The sequence below is a fragment of the Colobus angolensis genome, unplaced genomic scaffold (genome assembly GCF_000951035.1).
Source record: "Colobus angolensis palliatus isolate OR3802 unplaced genomic scaffold, Cang.pa_1.0 Scaffold29, whole genome shotgun sequence".
Taxonomy (NCBI): domain Eukaryota; kingdom Metazoa; phylum Chordata; class Mammalia; order Primates; family Cercopithecidae; genus Colobus; species Colobus angolensis.
This window is the reverse complement of record NW_012116154.1, coordinates 2,333,352-2,355,725: the sequence shown is the minus strand read 5'-3', so window position 1 is coordinate 2,355,725 and position 22,374 is coordinate 2,333,352. Positions and strand designations below refer to the sequence as shown.

Here is a 22,374-nt window from a genome sequence, read left to right as displayed (position 1 = left end):
TAGAAGAAGAATCAAGAGAAAGCAGGTTCAGGAACTGGGCCAGTTCTTATTATTGCCTCTCAGCTCTAAACTCACACTTGTCCTGTCTTACGGTGCTGGGACTGTACTCTGCTTCTCCCTTTCTCCATTGCCAACTGGCTCTGTCATTAGAGGGTGCCGGAGAGACTTTGTAAGACTGAAAGAGGAAGAAGAAAGGACTTTTCTTCTTCCAATGCTTGTTTATCCCTGTGGTGGCTGTGTAGAATCCTGGCAGTGTTTAGGACAGCATATTCCTTTGGTACCATGCCCTCTTTTCAGAGACCTGAATCTCAGCCTGGTGTGTGTGGAGTGTAGGGTTGGGGGCAGGGAGGTGCTCCTCTGAGTTTCTAAGTTCCTTGTTCACTTTTCTCTCAGTCTTGGGGCTGAGGGTGGGAATAGTGGCTGCTCTCTTCAGTTCTTACATCTGTACACATTAGAGTTTTCAAATAGTTGAGCAGTTTTTACCTACTTAACAAGAGAGAATAGGAACTACTGGGGAGCCAAGCAGTAGAAGAGAGGAAATTTCTCCTTTTAGAAGTATTCCAACTAATAAAGGAAAAAGGCGTTTTAGAATTAGAATATGAGTGTTTTGCAACCCCTTTGGTGGTACCACAAAGGCAACTGAGTGGAAGAATATCATGCCATCTATAAGTAGTTTTGCCCCTTTCTCTCCGTCCCGCAAAGGAAAAAATATTGGTCTTCTAAAGATTCACTTACTACTTTACAGGAAGTACAGAAAATAGGAACATGTTAAACTGCATTCTAGGAAAACAGTTAGCAAAATCCAGACAGTGGGAAACCCTGGCAGGGCAAATAATGAAGTTTCAGTAAGAATAATGAAGTTTCAGTAAGAAATAAATGTTAAGAAAAAATGGAGGGAGAACCTGTAGGTGAAAAGAAATTTAAAGTAAGACTGATCAATTGCCATGTATGTACCTTATTTAGATCCTGATTCAAACAAAAAACTTTTGACATGTGTGAAACTACTGGGAAATGTGAGCCAGATTAGATATTTGATGATAATAAGGAAATATTTTTAATTTTTTGGTGTGGTTACATTTTAAAAGAAGATTTTATCCTCTTAGAGATATATGTGGAACTATTTATAGATTCAAAATAATAGGGGGCTGGGTGGGAGGGGCTGCATTGTACAGATGAAACAAGATTAACCATGAATGGTTCACTGTTGAAACTCTGTGATGGGCACTTGAGAATTTATTATATTATTATGCCAAATTGCAGATGTTTGAAGTTTTCCAATAAAATGTTTAAAATAGTGGCAGGGGGCAAGAAGAAAAGGATGACTCTATTGAAAGAAAAAACAATTTTAAAAGACAAGGAGAATAGGAAGAGGGAAAAATTGATGAGGCACGAGAAAGGCAGCAGGTGGGGACATATCAAGAGTGATTCTTCAGCAGGTGAGGGGTGTGATAGCCACTGCAAAAATGGAGGTTGGCTGTAAAATAGGGGCACAGATGACTATAATTCAAGGGAAGGCAGCCTCTTAAGCTAAGTCACAAGATCCCTAAAGTTCTGATTGATATTTTACACCAGTTTGTGTGGATTCTGTACCTTGGACTGGCAACTTATAAGTGCTTCTGATAACCCTCCCCCACCTTGTTTTTTTTTTTTTTTTTTCCTGGAGAGTAGAACATAAAAGGGGATAAAGAATGGGAGAGGGAAATAACCAATATTGAGCCCTTGCTATGTAATAGACACCATGCTAAGCTTAACTACTTTACCTTAGTCTTCACCACAGTTATATGAGGTAGCCATCTCATTTTATGAAGAAGGAAATGGAGGCTCAGGGAGATTAAAACACACAGCTAGTAAAGAGGAAGCTGGGAGTCAACTTGAATTTTTCTGCCTCTGAAGTCCATTTCTCCCCTACTATATATCCTGCAGTTCAGAATGAGAAATTTAATTTTAAATTTCAACATCATTTCAGGTGAAGGAGAAAGCATTCTATTAATAGGATTCCTGTATTAACTTTGGGTAGGTATCAGAGAAGAATAGCCCTCTTTTCTAACTACATCAAAATGAATTTTTGTGAGGTTGAGGATTTAAAAATGTACAATAAATAGATACAGTTGCATACTACATTAAGATTTTTCATTAATATTTTACATTAATTTTTCTGTGTTTTTTTCCCCAGATATTGAAATACTTCGTGAGACATTTATTAACATTGAATCAAAGGATCACAGGTTACAGAAAGTTAAAGTGATTTTGCTGCTACCTCGTTGTTCAGGACTGGGTGTTAGTAATCCAGTAGAATTTATTTTAAATGAACATGAAGGTACTTGTTTTAATTTCTAAATTATTGAAATTAGTTGACAGTTTAAAATATAAAATTATTTAAAATCATTAAAATACCATATCAAATACATCTGATTAATAAATAATAGCAACCATATATAAAGTCTTACTATGTGTAAAGTCCTTTACCTCTGTTACCTCATTTAATCCTTACACCAATCTAATAGACCAGGGTGATATTAAAAATATTTAATAATTGGAATAATGTAGGCAATCAGAAAAGATCCTGGCCAATATGCTATTCTGAATATACCAGAGCTCTTGATGTGAGTGTTAAAATTTACCAGCACTCTATAGATGAAAATACTGAGACTCAAAGATTGATTCATTTTTCTCAGGTCAAGGAACTAGAGAAGAGCTAGGATTCAAATTTAGATCTGTTTGACTTTAGAGCCCCTATGTTCTAAACATGATCCTAATTAAATCATAAACAGATTATTTCAAACTCAAAGGTGTCTTAATCTCTAGGATGTATGCTTTATGAAATGAATATCTCAGACTAAATATAGGAGCATTTACATTTAATTTTATTGGCTTTTAAATACATTTAAAATAATAATTATTTAACATTAACAGTTACTGAGAACTTAGATGTAAGGCCCTGGGTGTGGCACTTTTCTTGGATTATTTCAGTAAGTCTTCACAAGAATTCTGTGAAGTAGTAACTTGTTAACTTCTATTTTACAAATGAGGAATCCCAGGCTCAGAGAAGTTAATGAAGTCTCCTAGGATCATGGGGCTAGTAAGTGGCAGAGCTTGGATTCAAATACAACCACTCTAACTCTGAGACTGGCACTTTAAATGACTCTCTTAATCACATTATATTGCTCCAAATTAAATGAAACTTGTTCTTATCCCTTGCTTATATTGAAAGGCATAGATAAGGTTAATTAGAATATTAGAAACAGAAGACATTCCATCAACGTACAGAATATAGTAACTGTTTTCTATTTCTAGCAAGGACAGAAAGAGAAGGAAAAGAAATGGAGGGAAAGGAGCTAATATTTATTAAACACAACAATGTCCCGGCAATATTCTAGGTAGTGTTCACATACTGTCACTTAGTATTCACAATAACTTTTTGAGGATAGTGTTCTTATAATTGTAGAGGAAAAAAATCAAGACTCAGAAAAATTAAACAAGTTGCTTATGATCATGGAGCTAGTAAGTAGGGAAGCTGGAATTCAAATTCAGGTCTGTTAGCACATTTTCTTTCCACTAAACGACACTGTCTTTAACTGGGTTTACACTGTACCACATGGAATTTTGATTTGCTATAGAAAATTTCTTTCCGGAGAGACTTAAACAGAAGAATAACCAATTCAGATGGTAGAATGGTAGGTAGGCTGAGAAAATTTCTATATGAACTTTAAGAAATAATCAAAGAACAATTAGTAAACACTAAAAGAAAAGGGGGAAGGAAAAAAGGGGGAATAAATAGCAGCTATAATAGGCATAGCAGTCAGGAGAACTAGAGCTCAGAACTGTGAGACTCTGGCCTTATCCTGGGCCATTTTGAGGTGGAAATCCAGAAAAAAATATACCACAGATTAAAAATAAACTAAAAGCTAGGGGAGAAAAGCCTGAAGGAAATTACAAATAAGGAAAGAGGGGAAAGGAAAACATTTCCAAGGTACTGGTAATGTTTTGAAAGCCTTGATGAGAAGATAATAGGATAAGCTAAGAAGTGGTCACATCCTGAAGCAAGTGGGCTTTTGAAGGAACTTGTACTCTGAGGAGCTAAAAGCCAGAGCAAATAAGGAGCTGCTGGCCTAGTGACTGTGGTGGGAACGTGGAACGTTAGTCAGAAACAGTGGAGGTGAATCCAAAAGATTATTTTATTAAACTTAGATACAAGGAATTAGTTTTAAAAACATTAACATTGAAAAATATTAGAACCATTGAGGAATATATGAAGTTGGTCCTTGCTAAAGACTTGGAATTATTTTAAGATAGAATTGCCGGGCGCGGTGGCTCAAGCCTGTAATCCCAGCACTTTGGGAGGCCGAGATGGGCGGATCACGAGGTCAGGAGATCGAGACCATCCTGGCTAACACGGTGAAACCCCGTCTCTACTAAAAATACAAAAAACTAGCCGGGCGAGGTGGCGGGCGCCTGTAGTCCCAGCTACTCCGGAGGCTGAGGCAGGAGAATGGCATAAACCCGGGAGGTGGAGCTTGCAGTGAGTTGAGATCCGGCCACTGCACTCCAGCCTGGGCGACAGAGCAAGACTCCGTCTTAAAAAAAAAAAAAGATAGAATTAAAGAAATAGATGATATGACTTTAGAGTATAATAATTTGTAATAGTCCTTTAACAAGTAATGGAGAGTTTTAGAATAGAGAAAAAAAAAAGTGAAATGTAGGCCAGGCACAGTGGCTCACACCTATAATCCAACCACTTTGGGGAGGCTGAGGTGGATAGATCAGTTGACGCTAGGAGTTTGAGACCAGCCTGACCAACATGATGAAACCCTGTCTCTACTAAAAATACAAAAATTAGCTGGGCATCATGGTGTGCACCTGTAGTCCCAGCTATTCAGGAGGCTGAGGCATGAGAATTGCTTGAACCTAGGAGGTAGAGGTTGCAGTGAGCCGAGACTGTGCCACTGCACTCCAGCCTGGATGACAGAGTGAGATCCTGTCTCAAAAAAACAGCAACAACAACGATAACAAAAAACAAAAAACCCCTCATGAAATGTAAAACTAAATTGGGAAGAAATGGAGTTTAATTAACTGCATTAGTGATATTGGAATGGGCAACAGCCACATACATGGTATAAATAATTGGCTGTCATACTCTAGCGAGTTCTAGAGAGGTAGTATAATACAGAGTTTAGAAATTTGGGCCCTCTGGTTAGATTTCTGAGTTAGAATCCTGGCTGTCCACTTAGTAGCTATATAACCTTAGACAAGTTGTTTAATGTATGTTTAAACAATTATTTTAATGTTCAAAGGGATAGTAATTCTTCAAGTGGTCATTAAAATAATCTACATAAAGTAGTAGCATTGCATTCAGTATGTCTTCATTAATATCAATATTTAAATTATTTTTCAAAAATTAAAAAATGTAAGACATTATTTCTTAATCTGTTATGAAGACATAATATTTGCTTTTCTGAATTTTTTCTTCCAAGGTTTCTTTTGGAAAGTTAGTATTTTAAACTATATCCTTGTATGTTCTCAGATCTCACTATAGCCCATTCTCTTTTATTTTGGAAAATAAATCTTATTTTCTCTTTCCAGTATTAGTCTCGAGACTGACTGCATTTTCTCTGTGTCTAAATGACTTATATGACTACTTGGATGACTATCTCATAGCAACTTGCAGAAAAACAATATTAAATATTTTCAATATTTTTGAAAAGCTATATTAAAATGAAACAGAATTAACTTTTTTGTTCTAATTTTTAAGTCAACATTTTAATATCTATTTAGTTGTAATAGATATTTTCCATGAAACACTTTTATTTGTAGGCAAAATGATTGAAAAATTATGTGATGATAACAATATGTAAAAAGTTTTTAATGGTGCTATATTTAAAAGCATTTCTTTTTAAAATTCAGATACAGAATTCCTTAAAGATCACTCTCAAGGAGGCATATCAGTGGACAAACTTCACATTCTTGCTCAACAGCAGTACGAACAGCTAACACATGCAATGAAATGTAAGTTTGTCACAGGCACCATCTTGTTAAAATACGGTGTACATTTTAGAAATATTAGTCTTTCATGATCTATATAATCAAGCAATGAAGTGTGAGCCATGAGCACATTTTCCAGAATCTTACTGCCTTCAAATAACAAAATATTTATCTTTACCAATTTAATCTCAGTTTCTAGAATACATGCTTTGCTGTAATTTTAAACAGGTTAGCAAGCATAATTTACTAATTTTGTGATGCTGAAGTGAAATAACTATGTATATTTATAATTGTAGTTTCAGCTTTCCTGTTTCTTCTCTTGGATTTCTTACTTGATATAATTTTTCTGTTGTCATTGTGCCTACCCCTAACAACTCTTCTACAGTCCAAATTGTAGCCAAACTCTTATTTCTCTTAGTGCTAAGTAGAGAACAGAGAGGTGCAATCGCAGAGAAAGCCTAGATCTCTTGATTTGAAGTTTGAGTAACAAGGCAGCACTTTGAGTGATTTATATCATTGCTTTAATAACTTTATTTAGATTTTGAGTACCACTGCTTTTCCACATATGCACACAGAAATCTAGATGTCTCTGAGAAATTAATAAGCTTTTATTAATTCCGTATATATTTATAAAGTGCCCACTTTGGGTCAGGCATTAAGCTGTATGTGAGGTGTATCAGTGTTAGCAAATCCTGACCTGCAAAGGCTTAAAGATAAATGGATGTGTGCATAGACCCCATCTATATTATGGATATAGATCTATGGGTATAGATCATTCAGTAAATAAATACATAAACATACATGAGGTAGAAATAAGGCCTATAGAAGTCACAGAGGTCACAGCTTGCCAGGAGTAAAAGCAAAAAATAAATAAGTAAATAGAAAGCACAGAGGAGGCCTTTTCTTTTGGTTTATATTGCTAATAAATATTCATTTGAACATGATATGAATATGATATAGGGAATAAGCTGATTGGAAGATCAGGAATTTGGTAAATAATAAGCTGATCCTTTTTAATTAAATTTTAATTAGATATTTAAAGCTTTAAAAAGCTTCAGAAAGAATCTGAAAAGCAAAGGGATTTTAATGACATAAGCTCTTTTATGATGCCAAATAAACATAAAATTTGGCAACTCTTGAGATTGTAAGTCAAAACAAGTTGTATTTAATTTTCCCATAAGAGGATGCTATCTTAAGTAGTTAAGTGTGTAATCAGGGGTTTGACTCCAAATTTTGATAGAACTGACTAAAAGCCCCATTTGAAATCAACCACATAAAAGATAATTATGTAATCTGTCATGGGATTAGAGTAAAAACAAATATTTAAAAAAACCAAAACTAACTGTGCTCAGTCCTTGTTAGTTGTGAAAATGATTTTTAAATATTTGAGCACTTATTGCTTACTTATTATGTGCCAGACACCTGCTGCTTACTTTATATGTACTATTTTATTTAATAATCACCAAACCTTCTTCCTTAGCTTGCATACTGTCTTTGACGAGAGCAACAATGGGGCCCGGGCACCCTAATTCCCTTGCCTTCTAAGACTCATAGCCTTGCCACTACTCTCTACTTTAAAATCATAAGTGGGGGCCAGGAGCGGTGGCTAATGCCTGTAATCCCAGCACTTTGGGAGGCCAATCCTGGTGGATCACTTGAGGCTAGCCTGGACAACATGGTAAAACCCCATCTCTACTAAAAATACAAAAATTAGCCGGGCTTGTTGGCGCATGCCTGTAGTCCCAGCTACTTGGGAGGCTGAGATATGAGAATCACTTGTTATAGTGAGCTGAGATTGCGCCACTGCACTCCAGCCTGGGTGACAGAGTGAGACTCTGTCTCCAAATAAATAAATAAACAAACAAATAAATAAATGGGCTGGGCATGGTGGCTCATGTCTGAAATCCCAGTGCTTTGGGAGGCCAACATGGTAGGATCACTTGAGGCCAGGAGTTTGAGACCAACCTGGACAACATAGTGAGACCCTGCCTCTACAAAAAATTTAAAAAGTTATCTAGGCATAGGGGCATGCAGGCTACTCAGGAGGCTGAAGTGGGAGGATCGCTTGAGCCCAGGACTTGGAGGCTGCAGTGAGCCATGATCACCTCACTGCACTCCAGGGCAACAGAGCAAGACTCCATCTCTAGGAAAAAAAAAAAAAGAATAAATCAAATTATAAGAAACATGTTTTCTTATATCCTTTATACCTATTAATAACAATTAACTCAAGAGGCCCCGACTCCAGGTCATTCCTCATCTCCTATACTCTAGTCTCCGTAACTCTCTTCATATTCCTTTGTCCACATCTCACTCTGTACTCTCTAGAATTTATAGTCCTTCATCGAGAAAAATTCCCTATATTTTAACTTATTTGAATGTCCTCCGCCTACGTAAAACATTCCTGCATCTTGCCTTTCCCCTGGGAACAATGTTTCCTCAATCTTTCCTCTCCTTTTTTGAGCTATTACCATCACACATTCACTCCTGCCACTAAACTGAAATGGTCCTGTGAGGATCACCAGTGATCCCATGCTGTTGCGTCAGTTCCCAGCCCTCATCTACCTTGGTTTGTCTGTGGCAGTTGACAGAAGTGGTCGCTTTCTCTCCCTTCACACACTTCCATCACTTGTCTTATAGGGCACCACCTTTCAGGTCTTCTCTCTGGCTCCCCCTTCTCCGTCTCCCTTACTGGATCCTCTCTGTCTCAACACCTTGTTTAACATGGAAGTGTGCCACAGTCCATGCCTTGGATCTTTTTTCTCTGCCTATATTTACTCTTTTGGTGATTGTATCCAGTCTCATGGTTTTAAACACCTCTATGTGACTCCCAAATCTATATTTCGTCTAAACTTCCTCTCGAAACTCTTAGCTTGTATTTCCAGCTGCCCTCTTGACATCTCCACTTAGGGACTCATAGTCATCTCAAAGCTGACATGTCCAAGATGGAAGCCCTGATCTTCCTTCCACCACACCTGTTCCTCCCACAGTACTGCCATTTCAGTTAATGATAGTTGTAGCCTTCCGCTCGCTTAGGCTAAAAACGTTAGCATTATCCATGATTTCTCTTTCATACCACAGCCAGTCTGTCAGTGTATGAAGTACATTCAACTTATACCCAGAATATATCCAGCTACCTCCACCACTACACCGTGTCCAAACCACCATCAACTGTAATGACCTCCTTTTTTCTCTACCAGCCTCTGCCCCTGCCCTCTACACTCTATTCTTAACACAGCAATTGGATTGATCTTGTTAAAACCCATCATAACCTGAGTAAAAACCTAAGCCCTTCCGGTTGCCCACAAGTCCCTGTACTATCTGGGGCTCAGACTATGCTTTCTGACTTCGACTCACTACTCTCTCTTCATTCCCTCTGCTCTGATCAAACCAGTCCCTTCACTTTCCTGGAACATACCAGCACCATGTTGACTTCAGGCCGTTACACTGGCTGTTCCTTTACCTTAGAATGCTTTTCTCTAAATAGCTCTGTGGCTGGTTCCTTATCTCCTTCTAATCTACCCACAGTTTGCCATCTCAACAATGCTTTCTCTCCCTGCCCTATTTCACACTATTTCTCCTGGAACTCTCTATCCCTCACCCCTGCTCTGCTTTTCTCCATAGCATTGATCACCTAAGAGTACTATATAGTTTTCCTATTTATCTCTGTCTTATTGTCTTTCTCCTGTACTAGAAAGTTAACTCTACAGGGGCATGGATTTTTGTTTGTGTTGTTGTATCCCAAAGCCTAGAATAGTGCCTGTCTGGCAGGTGGTAGGTACTCAATAAGTATGAATCAATGAGTGAATTGCAGGTGGTAGTATTACCTCATTTTACGGATGAAAAATGTAAGACTTTAAGTAATTTGTCCAGGTTCATAGAGCAGTAAGTGACAGAATTGGGATTCACCTCTGTCTGTTTCTAGAATCCTTTAAACTATTTAGGCGATATTGATTGTAGAAGAATGGGCAGAAGTATCAAGTTCATGGTAACCTGCAGTATTTATTTCTTTGTGTTTATAACTAAGTTGGCCTCATTTTTTGTTGAATTTTCAATTTCCATACAATCCAGTTAGAATGACTTTACTTACTGGCCACAGACTAAATTACTAAGACAAGCTTTTGCTTTGAAGGGAAGCCATTCAAGCACCTGGGGAAATTATTCTCGTCAGAACAATGTGGTATTAATATCAAATAGATGTTTGGAAACATAGCACATTTGTATAGGATTGTTAATAGCATTGTTACAGTCATTGCATCTTCTTCTAATATAGTTACTAAAGCTCAAGCAGTTGTTTACTGCACATGTTCAGTTTGTCCAGAAGAAAATGAAGCTGTTGTTAAGAAAGCACTGGAATTTCAAGACCTTGGGAATAAAGTACAACCTTATAGGTAAGAAAAGGAAGGATTCTTCTAAACAACTCAAACAAATATTTTTTAAAATGAAAAATATTATATTCTAAGTTGTTTAAAGACATTCTACTTTTTCTTTTTAAAATTATACTTTAGTATGATACAATTGCCTAACTTCTTACAAATTTAACATAGATTCCATAGGACCTTTTTCTTTTTCTATTTTTTTGAGATGGAATCTTGCTCTGTCATCCAGGCTGGAGTGCAGTGGCACCATCTCGGCTCACTGCAACCTCCGCCTCCCAGGTTCAAGCAATTCTCCTGCCTCAGCCTCCCAAGTAGCTGGGATTACAGGCACGTGCCACCATGCCTGACTAATTTTTGTATTTTTAGTAGAGATGGGGATTTTACCATGTTGGCGAGGCTGCTCTCAAACTCCTGACCTCAGGTAATCCACCTGCCTCGGCCTCCCAAAGTGCTGGGATTATAGGTGTGAGCCACCACGCCCGGCTCCTCTAATTCTTAATATGTGCATATTGTCTGCTCCCTCCTTTTAACTTGATATTTTTCCTTTGCCTATTTCACAAGTGGGCATATTAATCACACCTCTATTTTCTTTCTTACTGACTTTCCTTAATTAGTAGCTTCGGTAGCTAAGAGCCAACCTCACGTTCTGAGAGCTCCTCAACGTAGCATTAGCTAAATCATCATCCAGTGGCAAAGGGTATTATTGAAGGTATGCAACCAAATTGGTGAATGTGGAATGTGTGCCTCTTGATTTGCTAGGAATAATATTTTTAAGAATATGATATGACTGGCCTGGTGTGGTGGCTCACACCTGTAATCCCAGCACTTTGGGAGGCCGAGGTGGGCACATACCTTTACCTCAGGTGTTCAAGAGCAGCCTGGGCAACATGGTGAAACCCTGTCTGTTTAAAAAAAAAAAAAGAATGTGATATGGCAAACGTGGAGGAATATTGATTTTATTTCAGGCAAGCCATGATTAATGATTAATCTATAGCATAAAAGATTGATTTGAGGTTTGAGCTCAAATTGGAGAGTGTATATTGAAGATGTTTATAACTACTTGTTGGGGATGCTGTCAAAAGAAATTATGCTCACTTTGGGAGGCCGAGGCGGGTGGATCACAAGGTCAGGAGATTGAGACCATCCTGGCTAACACAGTGAAACCCTGTCTCTACTAAAAATACAAAAAAAAAAAAAAATTAGCTGGGCGTGGTGGCGGGCACCTGTAGTCCCAGCTACTCGCGAGGCTGAGGCAGGAGGTGAACCCAGGAGGTGGAGCTTGCATTGAGCTCAGATTGCGCCACTGCACTCCAGCCTGGGCAACAGAGCGAGACTCTGTCTCAAAAAAAAAAAAAAAATAGAAATTACGCATTACCTAGGGAATTATACCAGACAGCCTCTAAGAATCACTTCTTAGTACCCCAGAGTGGTAGAATTTAGAGTTGAAAGCAATATTACATGTCATTTAATCTCATCACCTACCTATTGCTTATATTTCTTTTTAATATCCCGGAAATATTCAGCTCATTTTGGACTTCGGCTGTCATGATAAAATTTGCAAATTTGTAAATTTTGGTCCCCTATTGTAAAAATTTCACATTATAGATGTACTAACTTAAAAAGGAAGCCTTTTTCCAAATGGCATCCTCTTATATATAATTGTTCTTAACAATTTGATTTATAGCCTTCTAGATTTTTCTACCACCATAGAATGTGCTTATTTTAAGTTTTAATTGGTATTGTCAAATTACTATCAAAACATTCACTCTTATAAGCCTGTTTCCCCACAGCTTCACAAATGCTGAGCTTCATCAGACTTAAAATCTTTACTCACCTGTGGGGTGAAAACATGAGATCTCATTACTGATTGTATTTTCATTTCTCTATTACTGAGGTTGAGCATGCTTCCTGTTTACTGATTGGTCATTGTACTGTGGAGTGGCTAAAAGTAGGGATTCTAGAACAGTGGTTGTCAAACATTTTTGCTCAAATAATCCTTAAACTTTTTTTTTTTTTTTGAGTCAGAGTCTTGCTGTGTTGCCCAGGCACAATCTCAGCTCACTGCAACCTCCGCCTCCTGGGTTTAAGCAATTCTCTTGCCTCAGCCTCCCAAGTAGCTGGGATTACAGGCATGCAGCACTACACCTGGCTAAGTTTTGTATTTTTTTTTTTTTTTTTTTTGAGGCGGAGTCTTGCTCTGTCGCCCGGTCTGGAGTGCAGCGGCCGGATCTCAGCTCACTGCAAGCTCCGCTTCCCGGGTTTACGCCATTCTCCTGCCTCAGCCTCCGGAGTAGCTGGGACTACAGGCGCCCGCCACCTCGCCCGGCTAGTTTTTGTATTTTTAGTAGAGACGGGGTTTCACCGTGTTAGCCAGGATGGTCTCGATCTCCTGACCTCGTGATCCGCCCGTCTCGGCCTCCCAAAGTGCTGGGATTACAGGCTTGAGCCACCGCGCCCGGCCTTAAGTTTTGTATTTTTAATAGAGACAAAGTTTCACCATGTTGGCCAGGCTGGTCTTGAACTCCTGACCTCAAGTGACCCACCTGCCTTGGCCTCCCAAAGTGCTGGGATTACAGGTGTGAGCCACCGCACCTGGCCCCTAAACATTTTTGAATAACTATATATCTTGTTCTTTATTTTAGAGTTAACGTCTAACATTTTCATCATAAGTTTAAATAGCTGCAAAATATATTACTTCTGGAACATTATGTTACATATGTGTTTTAAATATATTTCTGTTAAATGTTTGGACCTGCAGATTTATTTATCTTATTTGATTTATGGGAAAATGCTAAATTTGTTACCTATTTTACATAACTAGTTCTCATTGTCAAAACCAAATTTACCTTGTCAGAAAGTCTGAGTTTATTCTTTAATTCAAATAAACATTAATATTCTCTTGTGATTTTCTTCTAAATTTGAATTCTAAGATAGATATATAGAAATAAGGAAGGGAAAAGGAGGGAGGGAGGAAGTGAGTGTGGGAGGAGAGGAAGGGAGAAAGGGAGGGAGAAAGGGAGGGAGGGAGGAAGGAAGGAAGGTTTGCTGAGTTTGATACCCTCTTAAAGATTTCTTACCTAAACTCTTGCATTGCCATGGGAGAAGGGGGCCACATTCTTGAGTTGTCCCTTTGTTAGCATCCTGGAGATGTTAATATCCCAGGACAATATACCTTTTTTGTTAAGTGGGAGAAGGATATTGTGAATGGTGAGGTGGCTGTAAAAGGTGGCTGTGAAATATAGTTAATGATATTACCTACATCATTAGATCCTTGTGGAGATTGAATATATTAAATTAACACATGAGCAGTATCTGGCATATAATAAATGTTCAATAATTTTAAATTGTTATAGTTGTTACTGTTTATTTATAAATTGCATGTTCATGTACTTTCCCACTATTTTCAACTGGATTATTCTTTTTCTTCTTTTCACATGTCTTATTATATATTAGGAAGAGTTGCTGTTTTCATATGAATTACAGATATTTTTCAGATTGTTTATCTTTTTATTTTTAAATTAAAAATTGAATTAAAAAATGCTTTATAGGTTGAGCATGGTGGCTCACGCCTGTAATCTCAGCACTTTGGGAGGCTGAGGTGGGTGGTCATTTGAGCTCAGGTTTTTGAGACCAGCCTGGGCAATGTGGTAAAACCCCATCTCTACAAAAAAAAATACAAAAATTAGCCAGGTGTGGTGGTGCAATTCTGTAGTCCCAGTTATTAGGGAGGCTGAGGTGGGAAGACTGCTTGAACCCAAGAGGTCACGGCTGTGGTGAGCCGAGATCACATCACTGCACTCCAGCCTGGATGACATAGTGAGACTCTGTCTCAAAAATAAATAAATAAATAAATAAATAAAATTTTGAAAAAAGAAAAGAAAAGAAAAAGTAGTTGCTTTACAGCAATTTCTGTGTAGACATTTGTATCAATGTTTACCTTATGGTTTCTACATTTTGTGTTATGTGGATTCCTAGCTTATGAATGCTTTTATCAGTTTTCTTATATTACTTTTATAATTTCATCTTTTTTATATTTAAATAATTGAGTTTTCTGCTCTTTATTTTGGTAAAAGACTCAAGTATGGATCAAGGTTTACTTTTTCCCCAAATAATATTTCCTTGGCCCCCGTTCCCCATTGATTTAAAATGCCATCTTTTAAAAATGTGCTTTAAGCCCATGTATACTTCTGTATGGACCTGTAATTCTATTCCATTGACCTTTGGCTATTTCTGTACTAATATGACAGTGCTATAACTACTATAGTTTTAAGTGGATTTCTTCTCAAATTTTATTATTTTTTTGTTACGGAAACCCCACCCACAATCCAAAGATGCATAATTAAGTGGTTAACAATTTCCTTCCTATATCTTGCCACTTCTAAGTCCTAAAATATCCCATTAAAGGGATGAAGTAGGGTTTTGGAGGTCCCTTGGTGAGCTAGGTGTAACCTCTTTGTCCCTTTTTATTATGTGATGGTCTAGAGGGGCACTTGGAGAGCTGGGGCAGCAAATAGGAATAAGCTCGGAAATTTTGGTATTTTTACTGCTGATACAGCCACACCAGCAAGTACCAGCTGAATACCAACTACATGAATGTGTGTGTTTATAGTATGTTATAGATATACATTAAGTACAGGTAACTATTCCTATTTTAATAAGCTTTTTGAGATGTAATTCACATACTATGCAATTCACCATTTTAAAGTGTACAGTTCAGTGCCTTAAAATATTAATACATTTATGAAGTTGTACAACAATCACCACTAACTAATTTTTGTATATGATATGAGTTAGGAGTCCAAATTCCTTCTTTGCATGTGGCCATCCAGTTCTCCCAGCAACATTTGTGGAAAAGATTATTCTCTCCTATTGAATGGTCTTGGCACCCTTGTTGAAAATCAGTTAATCCCAGCCTGGGCAACATAGAGAGACCCCATCTCCACAAAAAATCAGCCAGGTATGGTGGTGCCTACCTGTAGTCCCAGCTACTCAGGAGGTCAAGGCTGTGACTGGGAGACAGAGCAAGAGCCTGTCTAAAACAAAAAGAAAGAAAATAGAAAACCCACTAATCATAGATGCGTGGACTTATTTCTGGACTCTCATTCTATTCTCATTCTATCCATTGATTTATATGTCTATACTTAAGCCAGTAGCACAATAGCAGGTTTTCAAAATCACTAATGGGGCCGGGCGCTGTGGCTCACGCCTGTAATCCCAGCACTTTGGGAGGCCGAGGCAGGCGGATCACCTGAGGTCAGGAGTTCGAGACCAACCTGGCCAACATGGTGAAACCCCATCTCTACTGAAAATACAAAAATTATCTGGGCGTGGTGTCAGGCGCCTGTAATCCCAGCTACTCGGGAGGCTAAGGCAGGAGAATCGCTTGAACCTGGGAGGTGGAGGTTGCAGTGAGCTGAGATCATGCCTGGGCGACAGAGCGAGACTCTGTCTCAAAAAAAGAAAAAAAAGAAATCACTAATGGATGCCTAGTTTTATGAAAAGCCTTTGCAGCATTTAATGATATGATCAGATGTTATTTCTCATCTGACATTTTAACATGGTGGTGAATTAGTCTTTTCTAATAGTGAACAGTCTTTGAGCCTGAGGTCTAGGTTGTGTTCCGTGTTTTGATTTTCTGTTACCTAGTAAGAGTGGAGGGCAGGAAGGTGAGCAGTGCATGAGAGGTCTTAGTGTGCACGCACCAGAGTACATGCTTCTCTGGTCTTAGTACTCATTATGATCATCAGTATCTGCATATGCCTGGCTTCTGATGGTTAATTTGCTCACCTGGTCTCTATTGTTTCAGGATCCTATTATTTTCATTGCAGTCAGTGAGCCCAGTTATGTCATTGCATCCCCTACTGTCAGCCCTGGCTTGCAGAGGAAAGCCACTACCAAACCTCTCAGTGCTCTGGTGCCCCTCTCACCAGGCCATTCCTTGTTGCTTGATAGTGGGTGTACTTTTGGGATCCTCCTCTCAATATAGTCTTCTGGCCGGTTTTCCAGCCTTAATAGTGTTATCCATGGTAGTGAGCTCACTTCTCCGTCCTCTTGTTCCTTCTTCCACTGCTTGCCGTCTGCAGCCTGGCATTGCTTCCTCGCCTAGTGTGAACCATTGTGTGTTCGTTTTCTATTTAAGAAATTACTTCAAACTTAGTGGCTAAAAACATCTATTAATTAGCTCACATAAGTCAGATATGTCTGGTATGGCACAGCCAGGTTCTCTGCTCAGGATATGAGCCAGGCTGAATTCTCTGGAGGCTCTGGGAACAGTGTACTTCCCAACCCATGCTTGTGTTTGCAGGACTGAGGTCCTCGTCTCCTTGCTGCTGTCACTCGACTGCTCTCCACTCCTAGAGGCCACTTTCATTCCTTGTCCAAAGGCTCCCCCATCTGTGCACCTGCAGTAGCCGTTATAGCATCTTGTGTTTTGAATCTCTGACTTCTTCCATGTCTGACCTCTAGACCCTGATTTCAAAGGTCATGTGATTAGGTCAGATCCACCCAGATAATATCCCTATCTTCAGGGTAACTAACGTGGGACCTATCCTACATCTGCAAAATCCTGTTTGTCATGTGTGTTAGTTTCCTGGGCTGCTGAAAGAAATTCCTCCAAACTTGGTGGCTTATAACAACAAACATTTATTCTCTCAAAGTTCCGGAGGCTGGGAGTCCTAAACCAAGGCATTGGCAAAGTACTAGCCAGGTGGATTCCTCCTGGGGCCTGTGCTGGAGAGGCCTGTCCCCTGCGCTCTCCCAGCTTGTGGTGGTTGCTGGCTGTCTTTGGTGTTCTTTGGCTTATAGCTGTGTCACATGGACACTATTATTATTATTATTATTGTTGAGATGGAGTCTTTCTCTGTCACCCAGGCTGGAGTACAGTGGTGTGATCTCAACTAACTGCAACCACCAACTCCTGGGTTCAAATGATTCTCCTGCCTCAGACTCCCAAGTAGCTGAGATTAAAGGCGCCTGCCACCACGCCTGGCTAATTTTTGTGTTTTTGAGCCAGAATTTCGCTCTTGTCGCCCAGGCCGGAGTGCAATGGTGCAATCGTGGCTTGAACCTCCCAGGTTCAAGCAATTCTCTTGTCTCAGCCTCCTGAGTAGCTGGGATTACAGGCGTCTGCCACCACACCCAGCTAATTTTTGCATTTTTAGCAGAGACAGGGTTTCACCATGTTGGCCAGGCCTTGTCTCGAACTCCTGACCTCAGGTGACCCATCCACCTGCCTCAGCATCCCAAAGTGCTGGGATTACAGGTGTGACCCACCATACCTGGCCGAATTTTTGTATTTTTAGTAGAGACGGGGTTTCACCATGTTGGCCAGGCTGGTCTCGAACTCCTGGCCTCAAGTGATTTGCCTGCCTCAGTCTCCCAAAGTGCTGGGATTACGGGCGTGAGCCACGGCACCCGGCCAGGACACAATGATTAATAAAAGATTTCCTGATAGTTTAATTCATATAGAATAGTGTTTAATTGCTTTGACTTATTATTAAATATATTTTAATAATATAAGCCTGGAAGTAGAATCATTTATTATTCATGAATGAACCACTTACTAAGAAATGATAAATTCAATATTAAACATAAAAACCAAAAATTTCATTTTAAATCTATTCATGATTTGAGATTTTTCTTACACAGTCTTTGTTATATACTTTCTTGAACACTATATAACTCATCTATTAATCCTCAAAAAGTGACTGGGAAGAAGAATGTAATTAAAGTGATAGGCTATATTTTTATATTGTAATTGTGCAAAAAGTAACCAAAAGAAAATGTTTTCTCCTTTGTATTTTGAAAATGGTAGAAATATAGGCAATTTTGGATAACTTTGTGATTCATGTACATATTTACCTGCTTTGATAATGGAAACCTCTTACCAACATATTAATGACTTCGGGAAGGTCAGTTTTTAGTTTGTTAAAAATTTGTTATTCTTGGCATAGTTGGTTAAAGATGGAGAATCTGGGATTTATAATAAATTATGAACTAATATAAAATATTAGAGCTTTTAACTTATAATAGTATTTAGGGAAAGAATTGTGTTCTTGATTGGAAGAACAATGCTTCAGAATTGTGTTCTTGATTGGAATTTCTGTTTAAATGATTAGTAAAGTTACTAGAAAAAAAGGTAGCTGCAATTTACTTTCTTCTTCTCTTGGCAAAGAAGCCATTCTAACTGCTGAATGCTTGTTCCCATCTGCTGCAGGCTTAGTCCTCCTGTTCTTCCACTGTGCTCCTTAAAGGAAATTCAATTGTCTACTGATAAATTTTTTAGAATGGAACCATCTGAAATTACCAATGGTTGTTTTCTTTCTGTTTTAACAAGGGAGGTAAGGAAAAAAAAAATCCTAATCCATGTCATACTTTGGAATTAAACTACAAAGCCTCATAAGAGTAAGCCAGAAACTGTGCACATTCTGTAAAGATGTGTTTGCATTTCATAAACAGCTAAAGGGCAGCAGCAAGAATGACTGCTGTGTGGCAAATAAGCCCTGTTCTTTTTTTTTTTGAGACGGAGTCTTGCTTTGTAGCCAAGGCTGGAGTACAGTGGCGTGATCTCGGCTCACTGCAACCTCTGTCTCCTGGGTTCAAGCGATTCTGACTCAGCCTCAACCAAGTAGCTGGGATTACAGGCACCCACCACCACGCCTGGCTGATTTTTGTATTTTTAGTAGAGATGGGGTTTCACCATGTTGGCCAGGCTGATCTTTAACTTCTGACTGAACTCGTGATCCACCCGCCTTGGCCTCCCAGAGTGCTGGGATTACAGGTGTGAGCCACCGCGCCCAGCCAGCCCTGTTCTTTATACTTCCCCAGAGTGTTTCTCTTCTGCCTGGCTGCCACCCCCACCTCCCCAAGCATTTTGTCAACATCTAATGCATCTTCCCTCATATGTAAGAAATAAGCAGCCAGGTGTGGGGGCTCATGCCTGTAATCCCAGCACTTTGGGAGGCTGAGGCGGGTGGATCACCTGAGGTCAGGAGTTCGAGACCAGCCTGGCCAGCATGGTGAAACTCCTACTAAAAATAAAAAAATCAGCTGGGTATGGTGGCGCATGCCTATAATCCCAGCTACTCAGGAGGCTGAGGCAGGAGAATTGCTTGAACTTGGAGGTGGAGGTTGCAGTGAGCTGAGATCGCATCAGGTTGGGCAACAAAGCGAGACTCCATCTCAAAACAAAACAAAACAAAACAAACAAACAAACAAACAAAAAACCCTTGTGATTCTTTTTTTCTATTAGGTATCAGGTTCATAAATGGGGAAGTTTACGTTTTTGTTTTTGGCATTTGCTGAGGCTTATGAGACTGGGGACTAAGACCTAAAAACTATTTATTTCTTTTAGTATAATAAAGAGAGTCTTTTTATTTTTACTGATACATTGATAAATATTTGCAAGAGACACAATAATAGCTAACTCCCACATTTAGTAAGTGCTTCTTTAATTGCAGCGGGACCCTTCTGAGACAGTGTCTGTGAAAGATGTTTTGGCCCGAGCTGCAGCCAAGGGTCTGCTGGATGGGATTGAGTTGGGTAAATCATCAAAACGGGAGAAGAAGAAGAAAAAATCAAAAACATCATTGACAAAAGCTGCCACTGCTGATAATGGCATCCAAATGAAGATTGCTGAGTTCCTGAATCGAGAAACTAAAGCCAGTGCTAATCTATCAGAGACTGTAACAAAACCACCTCTTCCCCAGGAAAATACTGCTCAAGTGGGGGCTTCCTCACAGACCAGAAAACACAAGCTGGCCCCTCATCCTCCAGTGCCTACATTTATGAAGAACACTTGTCCCTCTAGACCGCGTGAACGGCAGACACACTTCATAAGACCTCGGCCAGAAGACAGAATGGTTGCTCTGAAACCCATCGAGATTGTTCTGCCTCCAGTCTTTATGCCATTTTCAAGTCCCCAAGGGATCAGATCTTGGATGCCAACTCAACATTTGTACTGTCATTGGGTTGCCCCCAAGGCACTTGTGCCCACCTGCCTTCCCACACCTTCACTATCCAGAAAAGGGGAAAAGCCTAAAGATGACACACGTTCCTCCCTACTCAGGCCTCCTCGGCGATGGCTTTGATTGTCTTGTTTTTTTATAGGGGCCAAAGAGCAGTTGATTTTTTTTTCAAAGTCTAGTATTTCTCTGAAGGTTCCACATTTCTACACAAGGTATTCTTTCTTTTGGTCACTTAAGGATCTTCTAAGATATTAGTTTCAGAGATATTCAGACAAGTGAGAAACAATAATGTAGGAGTCAGCAAAGCAGAATTCAGAGACTTCAACCGATCAGTGCTGCTCTGAGAGGATCCAGTTAGAGACTCAGTGTCAGCTGTCAGAACTTATCTCACTCCTGTGAACTTTCAGGCTGGACTTAAAGCTGCCAAGTTTCTCCTGCAGGGAAGGAAACACTGCCTCCTTTCAGCAGGCAGCTCATTAGAAAGCCGAACAGGCAAGCGATCGCGGCCTCTCCCGCCAGCTGACTGCTCTTCAGCATCCATGCAGCTGGAGTCGTGACTTTCTCAATCACGATCAAGGGTGATTTTTTTCTTAAATATCAAGCTGTTCTTTGAACAGGGAGTGACATGAGTTTTTGTAACGTGACTGAAGTTGAGTTTAAGTAGGAAGCGTAGAAGTTCCCAAGTGCCAGGTGTGTGTAGCTCAGAGACGCTTTTACATGAGGTGTCTCTCACTGGGGGAGCTTCCAGGATCGTGAATAGACTGGACACAATCATCTCTCCCTTCCTATACGTCAAGCACTGTTATAAAAAAAGACTGTGAGCAAATTTCCACCTAAATATTAATAATTCTGAAGAGGCAAAACTGTTGAATGCAAGTGATACCTACTGTTGAAGTAACCCATACATTTTTGATTCTCTTCAAAGATCAGGCGATACAACAAAATCTACAAGTCATTTCAAACAACACACAGGAATCAAACTTTGGTAAATCATTTCTGATGCACAATTAAATATATTGTAGCACTCTTAATTATATGAAATGTCGATTCATCTTGAATGTATTATCAATTGCCTACCAAGAATTGGTATGGTTATCATTTCTGGGTCTACTGATTTTTCATCATGGCAACAGAAATTGTCATTAAATAGAATAAGATACAACTACATATCTTATTGTTTAAAAACATTCATAGACATAGTCATAAAGTTTGAATTTAAAGTTTTATTTTTGTAATTCAGTTGTATAGAAATGTTATGTAAATTCCTAAAATGCTCAATTCAGGTGGCATGGTTTTTAGAATATTACCCTCTTCAAGATGAATATTTAGGTCTGTTTCAGCTTTCTTACTTGAAGTGAGGATTAAAAGAGAATGGCGAATTTTATTATAGCGGTAATAAATTTTCTTTTAGCTTAGATTTACATTTATTAGTAAAACTTGTCAGTGGGCTGGGTGCAGTGGCTCACATCTGTAATCTCAGCAGTTTGGGAGGCTGAGGTGGGCAGACCACTTGAGCCCCGGAGTTCCAGACCAGCCTGGGCAATGTGGTGAAACCCCAAAACCCCATCTCTACAAAAAATACAAAAATTAGCTGGATGTGGTGGGACATGCCTGTAGTCCCAGCTACTTAGGAGGCTGAGGTAGGAGGATTGCTAGAGCCCAAGAGGCGCAGGCTGCAGTGAGCCAAGCTTGCCCCAGTGCATGCCAGCCTGGGCAACAGTGAGACCTTGCCTAAAAAAAAAAAAAAAAGTGTCAGTGAAGAAAGAAAACAAGACTTTTTATACTTCAACCAGGCCTATATTTTAAATTCCCAAAGAATTCTTCACATGTTAATTATCACTCTTGAAAAGTACAGAAAGATATAAAATGCTCAGCTTGTTTTGCTGATTTTGAAAATGAAACACTATCTTCTTGCCCTGAAATTATAGCACGTGGCTCATCCTCTTACCCATCCAGATTTCTATCTGGGTTAGAGTAGTCCATGCCTCAAGGAAGGCAGTGCAGCTTAATTTAAAATTGTTCAGCAAAGAATCCCATTATATATCACAAGAATC

General features: G+C 39.2%; 1 protein-coding gene across 1 annotated transcript in view; it reads left to right on the top strand.

The window, feature by feature from the left end:
• Positions 1-21,482, top strand: part of NSUN7 (NOP2/Sun domain family, member 7) — a 66,923-nt gene extending 45,441 nt beyond the window's left edge. The window contains 5 exon segments of the mRNA XM_011949065.1: positions 2,174-2,317; positions 5,902-6,003; positions 10,250-10,367; positions 18,571-18,694; positions 19,814-21,482. Coding sequence (XP_011804455.1) covers positions 2,174-2,317; positions 5,902-6,003; positions 10,250-10,367; positions 18,571-18,694; positions 19,814-20,575 — 1,250 coding nt within the window. The 3' untranslated portion in view covers positions 20,576-21,482.
• The last annotated feature ends 892 nt before the right edge of the window (positions 21,483-22,374 follow it).